At 45.6% G+C, this 15,826-nt stretch overlaps 1 protein-coding gene and 1 pseudogene across 8 annotated transcripts in view; both read left to right on the top strand.

Moving 5' to 3' along the window:
- TNFRSF11A (TNF receptor superfamily member 11a) overlaps positions 1-15,826 on the top strand; it is a 57,157-nt gene that overhangs the window by 9,590 nt on the left and 31,741 nt on the right. For 4 of the 8 annotated variants that reach the window (XM_025886852.2, XM_025886851.2, XM_073898088.1 and 1 more), the window contains exons 2-3: positions 12,091-12,172; positions 13,546-13,671. In XM_025886852.2, the coding sequence (XP_025742637.1) occupies positions 12,091-12,172; positions 13,546-13,671 (208 nt within the window). Of the gene's footprint in view, positions 1-5,812; positions 6,166-10,858; positions 10,886-12,090; positions 12,173-13,545; positions 13,672-15,826 lie in introns of those variants that run through there. The other 4 variants (XM_025886854.2, XM_073898084.1, XM_073898086.1 and 1 more) reach the window with 3 other exon arrangements.
- LOC112835291 (large ribosomal subunit protein eL34-like) lies at positions 2,697-3,030 on the top strand (annotated as a pseudogene).

The raw sequence follows: 15,826 nt of genomic DNA, 5'->3' as shown, positions 1-15,826 counted from the left end.
GCATAGTGCCTCACACACAGTAGGTGTTTTATAAGGGCCAATTCTTCCTTCACTCCCACTCAAGATAAATGCTGTCTGTATCCAGCAATGGGAGAGGTGGTTCTCAACATCCTTATATAGATGGAGATGACTGTGTGGTGTTTGGGGATATGAGAAAGTTCTGGATCGTGGTCTTTGACGTAATCTCTGACCTTGCTACACAGAGACCAGCCACAGCAGCACCCGGGGAGCCTGTTAGAAATGCAGAATCTCAGGGCCTGCCCTGGACCTACTGAATCAGAATCTGCACTTCCATCAGATTTCCAGGTGATTCTATGCACATTTGAGAGCACTGGACTTCGTTCTGAGGGCCAGGGACCATCTAGTTCCTTCTCTGGCCACGTTGGGGGACAGTGGTCTTATTAGCTTGGTGCACCCCCAGAATGAAGGCAGGGCCTAGAATGAGCCTTGGCCTTCAGCAGACCAGCACGCTCTTGGAAGCACAGGGGTCATTGACTTTAACCACAGGAAAGAAGAGAAAAGTAGCTCTCATCTCAAACGAATACAAGTTAAAAAAAAATCAGGAATGGCAAGAGAAAGAAAGAGATAGAGAAAGGAAGAAAAGAAAAGGGAAAGAAAAGCTGGGCACTGGGAGAATAAAGGGGCATTCACTGGGCCTCTTGGGTGAGAATATAAAGACAAGTCAAAGCCATCCTAATTACTGTGTTTAGGAAACAAAGGGTCCTTGCACTTTCCTTTCAAGTAGCAAACTTGTTTCCCTCTTTATCTGTCTGGAAGACAAAGACACTTGAAATTGAAGTTTTGAAATGCAAGTTTGTTTCTTCATTCTCCCTTGGGCCATATGTTTTCTTTTCAAGGAACAGAGATAATGACTGTATTGTGAGGAAAGTAAGGAAGAGGGTTGAGCAAAAATCAATAGAGCTTTGATGAGCCCCTTCTGAGTGAGTGCAGTGCTCCTGGTTTTCCTTACGGAGCACACCTGGAACCCAGGTGATCAGGGGATGAGGCTGATGGGGCCACACGGCACCTTCCAAGATAGCCGTTGAAGTCAGTCGTTGAATGCTTGCTGAGTCAAAATGGCCAGTATGTCAAGACATCGAATAGGCCATAAGTTACTCTACATTTTTGAGGTGTTTTTTTCATCACACCTGACCTAAGTCACATTTTTTTTTTCTGTGCGTAATATTTAATCCTAAAAAATCTTATGGCAAAATGGTTAAGATAGTAAATTTTTGGGGCACCCAGGTGGCGCAGTTGGTTAAGCATCTGACTCTTGATTTCAGCTCAGGGTCGTGGAATCGAGTCCCGCAGGGGGCTCCAAGGTCAGCGGGGAGTCTTCTTGAGATTCTCTCTCCCTCTGCCCCTCCCACTTGTGTGCACCGTCTCCCCCCCCCCTCAAATAAAAATAAATCTTTAATGACAAAAATAGTAAATTTTACATTATGTGCATCTTATTATAGTTAAATTTTTTTTTTTTAAATTTCCACCTCTTATGGCAGATGTTGTAATTCCTGCCTGGTAATGAAAATAGCATGAAGTGCTAATTATTTAAACCTTGATGGTGTCAGTCACCCTCGGATGGGAGCCTACAGTCAATATCACACAGTCCGGGCGCTGCGGGGGTGTATTACCTCAAGATCTGGGTGATTATGTAATGAGTTGTGTGATTTCCTATACCACCCCCCACTGCACAGTCATAGGGGCCTTCCTGCTCTTCCTGATCAAGCCCTGCACACTCTTGGACTTCTGCAAATGTTCCTTATAGCCACGGGCAATACTCCTCCTCCTGACACTTGCTGTGAACTTGGCTTGTTCCCTCCCTTTATCCAGGTCTCCACTGAATGTCATCTGACCCCACGTTCCCCTCCTGAGCTCATCACATCACCTCACCCGGTTTTATTTCATTTGTCATAGTCATTACAAGCAGATTGCATTTATTTTTATTTTTTAATTTTTTAAAGATTTTATTTATTTTTTGACAGAGAGAGAGAGACAGTGAGAGAGGGAACACAAGCAGGGGGAGTGGGAGAGGGAGAAGCAGGCTCCCCGCTGAGCAAGGAGCCCGATGCGGGACTCGATCCCAGGACCCTGGGATCTGACCTGAGCCAAAGGCAGACGCTCAACGCCTGAACCACCCAGGCTCCCCCAGATTGCATTTTATTGTCAGTCTTCTCCTGTGGACTATAAGCAAGGACACTCTCTTTCTCCCTGGGCCCCCCACTGCTCCCTCCTCTGTCTCCCTCCACCTGCCCAAGCACCAGCCTTCACTTCTCCCTGCTCTGTCTGCGCCCCTCACCCCTGCCCTCTGGGCTTTGTGCACCTCCCTCTGTGATTGCTTCCCAGTCCTAGATCTGGGGGAAGATGTAGCCCAGGCCCTGCTCTCTCTCCTTCCCTGCCCATGACCAGGGAGGGCCAAATCCAGGGACTTAGCAGGACTTGGATCTTTCCAGTACATGGACCAGCTCTTGTGCTGTCATGTGGGTCTCTATTACAGTTGTCTGTCTGTCTGTGCCTGTGTCCAGTGCTAAACAGTTTGAGAGGCCAGGGATGGGCTAATTTCTTTAGTCCTGCACCCAGCCAACCCCTTGCCTAAGTATGTGAGGGCTCAGTAAAGACGGCTTTGAAAGTCTGATGATAGCAGAGCTTTTAAAGAGATAGATGCTCTCTTCCGGGAACTGCGTCCATAGGCGTTCAGAATGGTCCAGCGTTTGACCTACCATCGTAGGCTGTCCTGTAATACAGCCTCTAACAAAACTAGGCTGTCCCGAACCCATGGTAATAGAATCGTTTACCTTTATACTAAGGAGGTTGGGAAAGCACCAAAATCTGCATGTGGCGTGCCCAGGCCAACTTCGAGGAGTTCGTGCTGTGAGACCTAAAGTCCTTATGAGGTTGTCCAAAATGAGAAAACACGTCAGCAGGGCCTAGGGTGGTTCCATGTGTGCTAAGTGTGTTTTCCTTATCGAGGAGCAGAAAATCGTTGTGAAAGTGTTGAGGGCCCAAGCACAGAGTCAGAAAGCTAAATAAAAAAATGAAGCTTTTTTGAGTTATAAAAAAAAATCAGAAGGCTTGATCTGTTATTGCTGTTGTAAAAATAAATAAATAAAGAGATAGATGCTATCTATTACTAAACCCTAGATTAGAGCAGAATGTGTCTTCTGGTCATAAGCACAGCAAATGACAGGCAAAGGAATGACTGGCCTTACTCTGTTATTTGCACAGTAAGTAAATGAATCACAACCCCTTTATGGAGTACGGTCTCTATGTGGGGAGGGGGTTGATTCATATTTATGGTTTTCAATGAGACCAGTAGGACTTGACCAGCTGTGATGAATGCCCTTCGAGTCTGAGTTTTACATCCTCTTTGTCACTGGAAACATATTCATAAAATGCATTTTAGAATGTTCCACATGCTTTAAAGATTTGATTTATTTGAGAGAGAAAGCAAGAGCGGATGGGGGTTGGGAGGACAGAGGGAGAGGGAGAAGCAGCCTCCCCGCTGAGCAGGGAGCCTGACACGGGGCTCGATCCCAGGACCCTGAGATCATGACCTGACCTGAAGGCAGACGCTTAACCGACCGAGCCACCCAGGTGCCCCCTGTTCCAGATCCTTTTATTTTTTTAAGATTTTATTTATTTATTTGACACAGAGAGAGGCACAAGCAGGGGGAGCGGCAGGCAGAGGGAGAGGGAGAAGCAGACTCCCCGCCGAACAGGGAGCCCGACGTGGGGCTCCATCCCAGAACCCCAGGATCACGACCCAAGCCGAAGGCAGACGCTTAACTGACTGAGTCACCCAGGTGCCCCATTCCAGATCCTTTAATAGCAGGTCAATTAGCAGAGTATCTGTGACCATCATAATGTCCTTCACAGTCTCTCAAACAAACTAGACATCTTTTCATGTTAATTAATCAGAGAGTACTTGAGCCTCACTTTTAGCAGATTTTTTTTCAAGAGTTATGTGTAAACTGTATTTCTGTGAAATGAATTATATTTTAAACATTCAGGGAGTTTTCTGTTTAGACCCTCTGTATCTCTGTATCCACTTCCATTATGACTTGAGCCACGTACCTGGCTGGTTTAAGGGTGTCTCCCAGTTTTTAATGTGTCCCATAGCTCAGTGTCTCCCAGGTGAGGGGAGTATGCTAGGTGATCTGTTGTGGTGTATGGGGGATTCCCCAAAAGCTGCCCCTTTCTTCTGTTTGTGCCTTTCTTTTTTTATTTTATTTTATTTATTTATTTGAGAGAGAGAATGAGAGAGAGAGAGTACATGAGACGGGGGGAAGGTCAGAGGGAGAAGCAGACTCCCCGCCGAGCAGGGAGCCCGATGTGGGACTCGATCCTGGGACTCCAGGATCATGACCTGAGCCGAAGGCAGTCGCTTAACCAACTGAGCCACCCAGGCGCCCATGTTTGTGCCTTTCTAACATACTGTCTCCATAGGTGCCTATGTAATGTTCTGAAGTGTGGAATGTGAAGCTTCGGTTTGTACAAAAGGAAAATGAGTCTGATACTCTGTAAATCTCTAAGCTTGAAATTCTATCAAGTTTATTTAAAATGAAAATGTGTAGAAGGGCATTTGGTCATAACTCAGTTATGTCCTAGTTAACAGAAATCACTGACAGATATAATCTAGCAGCCGCTTTATCAGCAGACGCCCTGAGTAAACTGTCTCTGCCCTCACCCAAGTGTGGCCTGTGTCACAGACTGAACCCCCAGACAGAAAACCACTGAAATGAGTCTGACCACTTGTCATGATTTCAGTCCTATGAGAAAGCACTTTTTTTTATGTGCTTTTAAAAAAATAAACCTCTTTGATTAACAACGTTTTTTTCAGGGCGCCTGGGTGGCTCAGTTGGTTAAGCGTCTGCCTTCGGCTCAGGTCATGATCCTGGAGTCCTGGGATCAAGTCCCGCATCGGGCTCCCTGCTCAGCGGGGAGTCTGACTCTCCCTGTCCATCTCCTCTCCCCCTGCTCATGCTCTCTCTCTCTCTCTCTCTCTCTCAAATAAATAAATAAAATCTTAAAAACACCACCACAACATTTTTTTCCAGTCACCCAGCTGAAATACTGTGCCATCACCTTTACTGGTCATAGCTAGGTTACAGGTAAACAGGGATGGTGCACTTCAGAATTTTCTTGCGGGTCCCCACCCTCTCTTCTCCACCCTGTTCCCCCTTTCTGGTGACAGTCTTCCCTTTACCCCCTCAGGGAATGACCTGATGTAAGTAATGGATGCTTACTAATCCTGCTTGGGTGGGCACAGAATTCCCGCTCCCCCATCACTGACCATGGCCAGGGGTCTACCGCTGTGCTGAGCGAATAAATAGGTTACCTCACTTCATTCTGCCACCAGTTACCAGAGAGGTCTTCAGCTTCAACGTGAGGAAGCAGAGCCTTAATTTTTCTGAGTATTGCTGCCTCGTTTACATGGATTATCACATCTGATCCTCACTGCAGTGCGAGGCCTGCGGTGATTAGCCCCATTTTACAGGTGAGAAGACTGAGGCTTAGAATTGCCCTCCCCTTTGTCCTCAAATTGTAGAAATGTAGACAGTTTTATTAAAGCAATGTCAAGCATTCTACTATCCCAGCCAATCGGGAAGCTCAGTTCTGAGCACTGGGTGGAAGAATCCTGTCCTGGAGCCGACTCTCCTAACCAGTGGGGCTGCCTGGCCGGGCCCTTCCTCCCGGTCTCATGCTCCCCTCTTCCCGTGTTCTCCTGGCCCCTCCCTCTGTTCTGCTGAATGCCTACATGCGGGCACATCAGACTTTATTTTAGTTAGTATTTCATTTTTCTTTTTTTCTGTAGAAACCTGTCTTATCGGACCTCTGAGCTACAAATGACGCCTATGTCATTTCCACTTCTAGTTATGAACTTTAACCAAGAAACATGAGGGCGGGATGCTTTCTTTTAATCAATAGACGTATGACTGTGCCATGATCGAGAACAGATAGAGAACGGCATCTGGAAACTTCTGGAGGAGAGGAACTAAGAAAGGAGCAAGACCCCAAGGCTCCTCAGAACATCTCGAGGTGAAGGGTTTTGCACACTAATTGAGACGTCTGTGAGGGGAGAAACTCAGAGCTCTCCGGCCTGTCTTCGCAGCCGACTAAGAGAAAAAGTCGCTCAAGGAAACCTTCGAGGAGCAACCCCTTTGCTGGGTTGCTCTGCTCTGTTCAATCGTCTTTATCACCGTTTTGTTTGTTGTTTGTTTGTTTCTGGAAACAGAGTCTTCAGAGACAGTTTCCTGGCGTGAGACCATGCTAGTAAACCAGTTCTCTTGGCGTTCTGGGGGACGCAGGTCCCTTGTACTTTTGTATTCAGTGGTGACTTTCTTTAAAGATCCTTTTTCTTAAGGGCAGCGGGACTATTGTGAGGTGTTAGTTTCACATTTCATAGTTTCTCTCTTAACAAAAACCACATCTTTCAATTCTGCAACATTCAGAAATTTGATACCATCTTTACTTAAATTATAGCCAAATTTCTCAAATATAGTCACGGATGATATTTTATAGAATAAAATCTATGGAAAATCCCTCATTTGTTTTTCTGGGTTGGGTTCTTTTTCCCCTTGATCTGACAGGAGGAGCCAAGCTTCTTTCTGCTTTGTTAGATGTCAGCATGAATTTTCAGTAGGGCCAGAAAGTAATTTTAGTGTCCGTGATGACTTTCACTACAATTGGGTTGCTTAACAGCACAAAAAATAAATATTTAAGTCAACCTTCCCTACAGGATCTAAATATAGACCTGCTGGTCTCTGTCGCTCCACTGACAGAGAGGTCATGTTTCCTCGGCTTCGGGTTTTTTCAGAATTAGACCCCACATGGCTTTGCATTGGGAAATAAATCCATGTAGCTTTATAAAGAGAAACTTGATTTACCATTTATTATCTTGCCCCTGCCTCCCAAAGCCTTGCACTGACTGTGGACATGCTTGTTCAAGACGAGTTTGTCATCTGTCAAAATAAACAGCAGCCTGTATGCCTTGGAAAAAACATACACATGACACAAAACATACAAGAAAGTCAAGCAACCAAAGGCAAATGAATTAAGTATATCATCTTGCCATTTTAACTCCCTTTTTTAGCACTTTCCAAGGAATTTATGCGGGTGGGTGGGCAATGTAAAGCCTATTTGCTATAAACAGACTCTAGTGTTCCTTATTAATTCAGGGGAAGTCTATTAGAAAACAAAGGTTAGTTGACATAAACTCTGTGGGCCAGACCTCATTTTAGTAGGTTATAAGAACTGTAGAAGGACCCTGTCGATACATGGCTGTTTTTTTTTTTTTTTTTAAGATTTTATTTATTTATTTGATAGACACAGCGAGAGAGGGAACACAAGCAGGGGGAGTGGGAGAGGGAGAAGCAGGCTTCCGACCGAGCAGGGAGCCCAATGTGGGGCTCGATCCCAGGACCCTGGGATCATGACCTGAGCTGAAGGCAGACGCTTAACGGCTGAGCCACCCAGGTGGCCCCATGGCTGGTTTTTTGGCTTTTTTCCCCACTAAGACTTATAAGAACCATTGTATTCCCCAAACACAAGTGCTACAAACAGGCCTGACCTCAGGGTGGCCTCCAGAGCAGTTGTTTTGTAGAATAGTTTCCCCATTGGACCACGGGTCAGTTCTCCCCTACACCTGCCCAGGGATGCACAAGGGAATGGTCGCACTGGTCCTACTAGGAGAAGTGGTTGGGAGAAGGGTGGCAGGGAGACTTCCCCCAAAGCCTGTTGTTACTTTTGAATTTTGTGTCACGTTCTTTATTTAATAACTAGACATTTGCTTGTTTATTTCTTATTTGAGAGAGAGAGCAGGAGCTGCTGCGTGAGTGTGGGGGAGAGGGAGAGGAAGAGAGGATCTCCAGCAGACTCAGTACTGAGTGTGGAGCTGGACATGGGGCTGGAACTCACGACCCGGAGATCATGACCCTGAGATCATGACCCGAGCCGAAACCAAGAGTCTGACGCTCAACCAACTGAGCCACCCAGGCGCCCCTAATAACTAGAAATTTAAAAAGTGGTTCCGCTTTATTTGTTTAATGAAAACAGCGATGGTTCAAAAGCTCTATTGTTTTAGAAGGAAACAAGTCAATCTTAAAGGAGAACTGGGAAAAAAAAAAAAAAAGATCTAGTTAACTAAAAGGTTGTGTACCTCAATTTAGTTACCAAAGGCCTTTTGCTCTTGCATTTTGAGCAAAAAAGGAGACTGTAGGTGGGCTAAGAAATCACCCCACTGACTGCAGCCTTAGGCTAAATTCCCCTAGTCCTTATTCCCCTATTCGGTAACACTGGAGCAGGAACAGCTTTCTATCAAATTACTGCCTTACTACCATCGCTATCAGTAATAACAGCCACCAACTCTCAACCATTGAGAGCTTGGTCTTGGAGGGTGGAGTTAGGCCCCAATTCTGAGCAGTTAGAAGGGAAGCCTTGAGGACCAGCAGGGACTCCAGGGGCCTGGTGAGATGGTAGACATCAGGACCAAAATCTGTAGGCAAAAGGAGGGATGGGACTGGGAGGGGCTAGCGGGCATCCATTCATTCACGCCCACACATGGCATTCAAAGGATGTGCCTGGCAAAGCATCCAGGCAGAAGGAGATTGGCATACAGGAGCTCCAGTGCATAAAGGAGATCTAGCGCATGCTAACTGGAAACCAAGCCCTAGCAGGCAGGACTCGGGGACTTGGAAGCTGGGAGGCAGGCAGGTAGAGCCAGCCTGGCCTGCAGCACCTTGAGACAAGTCCCCAGGGGACCAGCAGAAACAAGACAGGCCAGCAAATCAGAGATTTGGATTTCCTAATCGTTACAAACACAGGTACTGTGTGATTCAGAGAGCAGCCTGGAGCCTGTTCCTGGGAGAGGAGCGTGCGATCAGAGTGAGACCAGCACAAGGCGGCCACCGCAGGTCTGGGGAGCTGCAGAGTCCTCTAGTACGAGGGTTCAGCCTGGAGCTGCATCTCTGCAAGTGGAGGGGAAGAAAGTTGGTAGAGGGAATTAGGTTGGAAGAGGAAAAAGGACAAAGGCATGGCTTGCCTTCTCCTGAATATACAGGCATTCTAAAGAGAATTTTCCAGACTCTTTTTATTTACCCCCAAACACATTTCCTTTAATATATGTATATTTGTATGTAGCCTTTTAAGTTGTAGATGCATTGCCATTTTGAAGGTTTGAAGACGTACTGCAAAGTATATAATGTGCCTAAAGAACAAAATAACATTCTGTTTGAGTTGCACCTCAAATTAGATTAATACCTTAATTTTCGGCCTCACCATTGCAGATTTTCCAGTAGCAAAATTGGTGCTGCTTCTTAAAAGATCTGTAATCCTATAGCTCTGTCAAGTAGATATGTCGATTTGGGGGTGATAAAAATGTTCTAGAATTATATAGCAATGGTGGTTGCACGGCCCTGTGAATATACCGAAAACCACTGACATGTATCCTCTCAAAGGGTGAATTTTATGTGAATTATATGTTCATTTTTAAAAAAGAAGACATGTCCAGGTATAGAGTCACAGTAAGCTTAGGAGCTTAGGAGAGAGAGATGAATTCTAAGGAACAGTCTGTGAAACTCTGTTTAGGAGCTGCTGAGACATCTGGTCACCTCTGGAATCAGTAGACTTCCCCCTTTTTCCAGGAGGTGTAAAACCCCCGGGTTAAACAATGGGTTGAGTGGATCATGGCCACACTCCTAAACGGGTAAACAAATTGTCCACCTGCTCACGTCAGATGGTGCTCAACAGGAACCAGGATTTGGAGCCCAGGACACAGGCAGAAGCCTGACATCGTGCTAAGCAGCCAGCCGCTAGCTACATGGGGTAGCCCTCTTACCAAATTCCCCTAAAAAGAACCTCTCTGTGTAACATAAAGCCTGTGCTTATCTTACAGAGACTGTTGGAACTTTCATATGGGTCAGAAGCAATTGATAACCTTTATCATCTGAAGTGAGGCCCAACCACATATTTCTCTTGTTTGCCTTTGTCATCAACATGGCAGGAGCGTTCGCTTATCATTAGGCTCAGAGGAATCCGATCTGTTCAAATTTGCATTGACCACATTCAGCTTTACCATTTTGCTTCTGTTCATCTTTCTTTCATGTGCGTCCGTTACCGTGCTAGATGCAGACAGGGGGTGCCTACGGAGAAGCAGGTTCCCGTAAAAACAAAAAGAAAGAGAAGAGGAAGGAGGGCTGATTTCTGTTGGGTCATTCTTGCTAGTTTCCACTGGGCTCACTGCTCTTGTCCTTCAGCCCTCGTCCTGCAGTGAAGGCATGGAGAGCATCCAATTCACAGAATCCCGTGTCCACAGGGAGTGTCGGCCCGACCTGGTCCAAAGACAACCTTCCTGGCACAGCTGGCTCCAGGAACACATTTGACCTTGTCATTGACCTCAGTGTAACTGTCCTGCCCCATCCCCCCCCACCCCCACCCTGTAAGCCCTTTGCCTGGCCAGAGCGGGGTCAGAGTGGTCCATGTTGGCTGTGTCCCTCACACCCCACTCAACTAGCCTAGGGTTTTGGGCATGTGGTGCTCTCTTAATAAAATTTCCTCCTGTAACTGAGGTATTTTAGGATGCATGGCTTCTTCTAAGCTCTATTATTTCTACACCTTCAATGCAGTATGCCAGTGAAGCCCTCTGTGAGCTCTGTGTTGTCTCCCAGCACTCTGCTGATGGGCCTTCATTGCCCCCCATCCCACGTGCCATTGCAGGCCCCAGTGCCTCTGTTTGAACTGTTCACACGGTCTTAAGTCGTCTTCCCTGCCCCTCCCCTACCTTCCCCCTGCCAGTTCCTTTTCCCTCTACTGGCTGATTTCTCTTTATCCTGCAGACTGAGCTCACTTGTCACATCCCTTAGGACACACTCCCTGACCTTCTCCAGCTGAGGTAGGGGCCCATCTGCCCCTGCGTGGGGGCCGGGGGGGGGGCGGGGAGGGTAGTAAACCCCCTGGTGTGTGTAAGCCCCTTGAAGGCAAGGTTTATAACTCTGAATCCCTGAGACCCAGCAGGGAACTTGATCCTTGGTCTGCAGCATTTGATGTCTGTTCAGCCAGGCCCAGCTGGTCGGCGAGTCGCAGTGCTCAGTGTCCAACGTGACCGCCTGTCAACAGGACTGTTGTTGTTTCTCTCATCTGAGAAAGCTGATGCAGAGAAGAGCTTTTCTGTGGCACAGTGATAAGAATCTCTGAGTGACTGCAGGGGACTTGGCTTTTTGTTTTGTTTTGTTTTGTTTTATGTAGACGGGAAGATTTGGAAATTATATTTGTACTAGAATCATACAGAAATGAAACAGAGGCTCAAAAAGCTTAAGCAGCTTGTCGGGGGCGGGGGTTCCCCTCAGGCAGCCGGTGGCGAGGACTCCCTCAGCCAGGACTCTGAGCTCCAACCCCACAGCGTTCCTGTGACATCTTGCTGTCCCACTTTAAAAAATCCTATGCATGTTTAAATTTAAAAAAAGTACGCAGTATTAAACACCTTTTAAAAAACCAGAGAAAGTGTGTAAGACCAAATTTGACATCCCTGGTATATAATACATATATTAAGGGTCCTCCTTGTGTTCTACAATTTGGTGACCAAGTTGATGAGCATTTGTCCGCCATGTGACCATAATCCATCATATTACCATGAGCATAACGAGAATATTTTTAAAAGACTTATTTATTTATTTTAGAGAGAGAGGAAAGGAGAGGGAGAGCATGAGCAGGGGGAGGGGCAGAGGGAGAGGGAGAGAATCCTCAAGCAGACTCCCCACTGAGCGTGGAGCAGTTTGCCCTGAGATCATGACCTGAGCCGAAACCAAGAGTCAGACACTTAACTGACTGAGCCACCCACGTGCCCCATAACCAGAATATTTTTAAATGCTTTAATGGATTTTTAAGCCAGTTATCAGTTGGCTTTATACATTCTTAGTGGGGAATGGGCTAGTGTACGAAAGTGACATTTTGGGGGTAGGTAATATCACACAGAGCAGTTTCAGGACTGTTTGTGGTATTTTCTTATGCTTTTCAGAAATGGAATTCAGTGATTCACTTTTTATTTTATCCAGAAGGGACTTGTGCAAAATCTCCACCTGATGTCAATTTTCTCTTCAGGTGACTTTTCAGATCACCCCTCCGTGTACCCGTGAGAGGCATTATGAGCATTTCGGACGATGCTGTAATAAATGTGAACCAGGTTTGTATTTCTGAGCCACCTTTCCTTGTTCCTCAAAAGTGGGTGGGGCTCTCGTTTATTTTTTTAATCCAAGGAATAATTTCAGTCCTTCCAGATTAAAAAAAAAAGAAATTGGGTAGACTTTCTATGGTAGTGGCAGGTAGTAATGTGTGTCACCCTGAAGATAAAAACCTTTCAATAGATAAAAATCACTTAAAAGCAGTTGCAGAAACTAGTACTTAATGTATGCTGGAATACAGTTTTCCAAAACACTATTTCTTGAGAAAGCAAGGTTTTAAAAAAAAAAAAACGAAAACCATATTTTAGCACTTTGCAATTCAAACTTTTGACATATAAAATGCAATTTAAAAGTATTTTACAGAAAAAATTCTGGGGCGAATAACCATAGTGGAGTTTTTGCTGCTGCAAATTGCCTAAACCCTATCATACCTTCTCCTCACATACCTGTTGAGAGGCAGAAGGTGGACTGGTTACCTCCTCCCCATATCTGCACTGCCAGAATGTGGCTGAGGATTTCTACAGCCTCAGTGAATGTCCGCAGGTTCCTCACTCACTCATTGTTCTAGAAACGGTGGTTACATTACATCAAGATCCTTTAGATATTCAAGCTATAACTATTTCTCAGATGTGCAGAACCAAGACCAGTGATTTTTGTGAGCGTGCAGGTGTGCGTGTGCGTGTGTGTGCGCGCGTGTGTGTGTGCGTGCGCGTGTGTGTGGTACTCTGGTCCTTCTGTTAACCGAGGGCCCACAGTAGATGTAGGACAAAATAAGTTAACACTCCAAATTGAAGTAGAGGGGATATTGAAGATGGGAGGGAAAGGGTAAAATGAAATTCTTGCCCCTCAAGTTTTTTAGGCACGTTTGAAAACCATCATCCTTTTCCTTGGTCAGCAGAGGTGTGGGGTGGGAAGGATGATCTTTTACTGAGATGAACTAAAAGGTGGCCTTGACCATAGACGGAGCAAGTCTGGGAGAGGTTATTTTAATTAAAAAAAATTATGTATTTATTTGACCAAGAGCGCACAAGCAGGGGGAGGGGCAGAGGGAGAGGGAGAAGCAGGCTCCCCGCTGAGCAGAGAGCCCAACATGGGGCTCGATCCCAGGACCCTGGGATCATGACTTGAGCCGCAGGCAGACGCTTAACCCACTGAGCCACCCCAGGCGCCCCTAGGAGAGGTTATTTTAGCCAGCTGGGAGACCTGAGGAGCCCACCACTGATATTTGGTCTCGTCCCATGTATCATACTGTGTGAGGGGACTTCCTGGGGTCACAGTCATTTAAATGGCCCAGTAGATTGCTGTATTTTTGTTGTTCTGTTGTTATTTTGGGGGTTATTTTTCATTGCTGCATTTTTTTTTCTTCTAATTGAAGGAAAGTACATGTCTTCTAAATGCACTACTACCTCGGAAAGTGTATGCTTGCCCTGTGGCCCAGATGAATACTTAGACACCTGGAATGAAGAAGATAAGTGCTTGCTGCATAAAGTTTGTGACACAGGTAAGTCAGTCATGCCGGTGGGGAGTGAGATAAGTGCTATTTTTAGCTACAGTAGTGCCATCTCTTCTGGAGGGGCATGGGAAGACGTTTTCGACATCAGACCCCCAGAGGTAAGTGCTTCCGATCCCAGAAGGACTGTGTTAACATTCTTCATTTAGAACTTTCGTCCTGGGATACAATTGTGTCTCAGTTTAATCATAGAACACACGTGTTACAGTTGACAAAATCTTGCCACAATGTTTCTGTGTATGTTGTGTTATTTAATTTCCGCAGAAACCCTGCCAGTTAGCCACAGTTATCCCATTTTAGAAGAGGAAGAAACGGAGACCAGGAGAGGTTGGGTGACTTTTCCAAGGTTAACAAATGTGAAGCAGGATTCAAAGCAGATCTTACTCTCAAGTCTTTCTCCTGAACCATAAGTGTCTTACTAACTCTACAGTTTGATCTTAGACTGCTACAGTTTTTTTTTTTGGACTCAAAAAATGTTTCCCAAATTATAGTTTAATTGTAGGAATCAGAATCAAAATATGTACCTTAAGCTAGAGGTTCCTTTCCCTCTCTTTCTTTTTTTTCTTTTTCCATTTAATCTCTGTTGGAGAAACCATGTTGTTAATCCTGTGGATTACAGGAATCCTGTGGGTCACAGTCTGATTTCTGCTGGTTGCATTCCCTTGGTGTCATTTAACATATTTTTCTGTCTCCTATATTTCCTATAAGTGGTTGTTGGATCTAGAAGGCTGATCAGAAGCTGGTTTGTTGTTTTTTGTTTTTGCAAAACCAGAGGTGGCATAATGTTGTTATGTCAGGGGTCGTATAGAAGCTGTTTATCTCTCTTCTTGTGATATGAACTGCTGTTGACCATCATGGCCTAGATCCACTTTCGTGAGGAGCTGTAGAAAGGTGACCTTCTATCATTCCTTCTTCATGAATGGCTGGAATGCTTTATGAAGAGAAGTTTCCCTCGGCAACTATCCCTTACCCTGAAGTACAGTATATACGGGAGAGGCAGAATGAATGCTTGTAGCTTTATTTACCACTTTTCAAAATCATGACTTGATTTCCATGCTTTCTCCAAAGGATTTATATGAATATGATAAACTCAGCCACTCAGACATATTTGAGGTGTTTTAATCTATTACAGTTCCTAGGTATATGGGTCCTCAGATTGTCTCACTTCTTCCAGGTTACCCCCCCCCCCCCCCCCCCCACAGACTTTAATATGACCCCAGGTGATCTTAAGAGCTCTCCTTGCTTCCAGGTTCATCTTGGACATTCCCTGCCTCAAACCGCGAATCAGCCATTTCTTTTAAGAATTCCTGATTGCTTCCAGTGGAACATCTTATTTAGCAACCTCAGTCTGGGTGCTAGGGAGGTTCGTTGCTACCGGACTGATCCTTGTTCATAGGTTCTCTGCAGTGGACGGAACTAGGAGTTAAGTATTTTTTTTTAAACATCATAATTTTCTAGTGGGCAAGAGATAGCTGGCAGATTATAGCGGCAGAAGGTAACATGGAAACTCCACTGAGCAGAAGCATCTGATCAAGTCTTTTTTCTTTCCCACTGCTTAGTAATGACTTTGACTCACTGCTGCCCCTTGGAAATAAAGGTTCATTCTGTCGGGCGTCTGGGTGGCTCAGTTGTTAAGCGTCTGCCTTCGGCTCAGGTCATGGTCCCAGGGTCCTGGGATCGAGTCCCGCATCAGGCTCCCCGCTCTGCGGGAAGCCTGCTTCTCCCTCTCCCACTCCCCCTGCTTGTGTTCCCTGTCTCGCTGTGTCTCTCTCTGTCAAATAAATAAACAAAATCTTTATTAAAAAAAAAAAGATTCATTCTGTCTACTGCCAAAGTTGATTAAAGCCCCAAACCTGGTACATTAAGATATTTAAAAATATGTCAAAATTGTTCGTCACCACACAGGCTTCATTCACTCATAATTGAGTGGGGTGGTGGAACTAGACTTTTCCACGGGAGTGACCCTTGTCCATGTCTGTTGTGTGCATGATGCACATGTTTATGCAGATTGGCCTCAGTGCTGCACAAATGACCTGGGCCTCAGAGAGTGGACACGGGAGGGACACAGGAAGATTTCTCCAGGTTCGCCATGCTCTGGTCTGAAAAGAATGGAAATAGGAAGCATACCCTCCCTGCTGGCGGTAAC

The sequence above is a fragment of the Callorhinus ursinus genome, unplaced genomic scaffold (genome assembly GCF_003265705.2).
Source record: "Callorhinus ursinus isolate GAN/ISIS: 27379988/994484 unplaced genomic scaffold, GSC_fseal_2.0 scaffold11, whole genome shotgun sequence".
Lineage (NCBI taxonomy): Eukaryota > Metazoa > Chordata > Mammalia > Carnivora > Otariidae > Callorhinus > Callorhinus ursinus.
The sequence above is the reverse complement of the archived record's forward strand: the minus strand, read 5'-3'. Positions and strand labels throughout refer to the sequence as shown.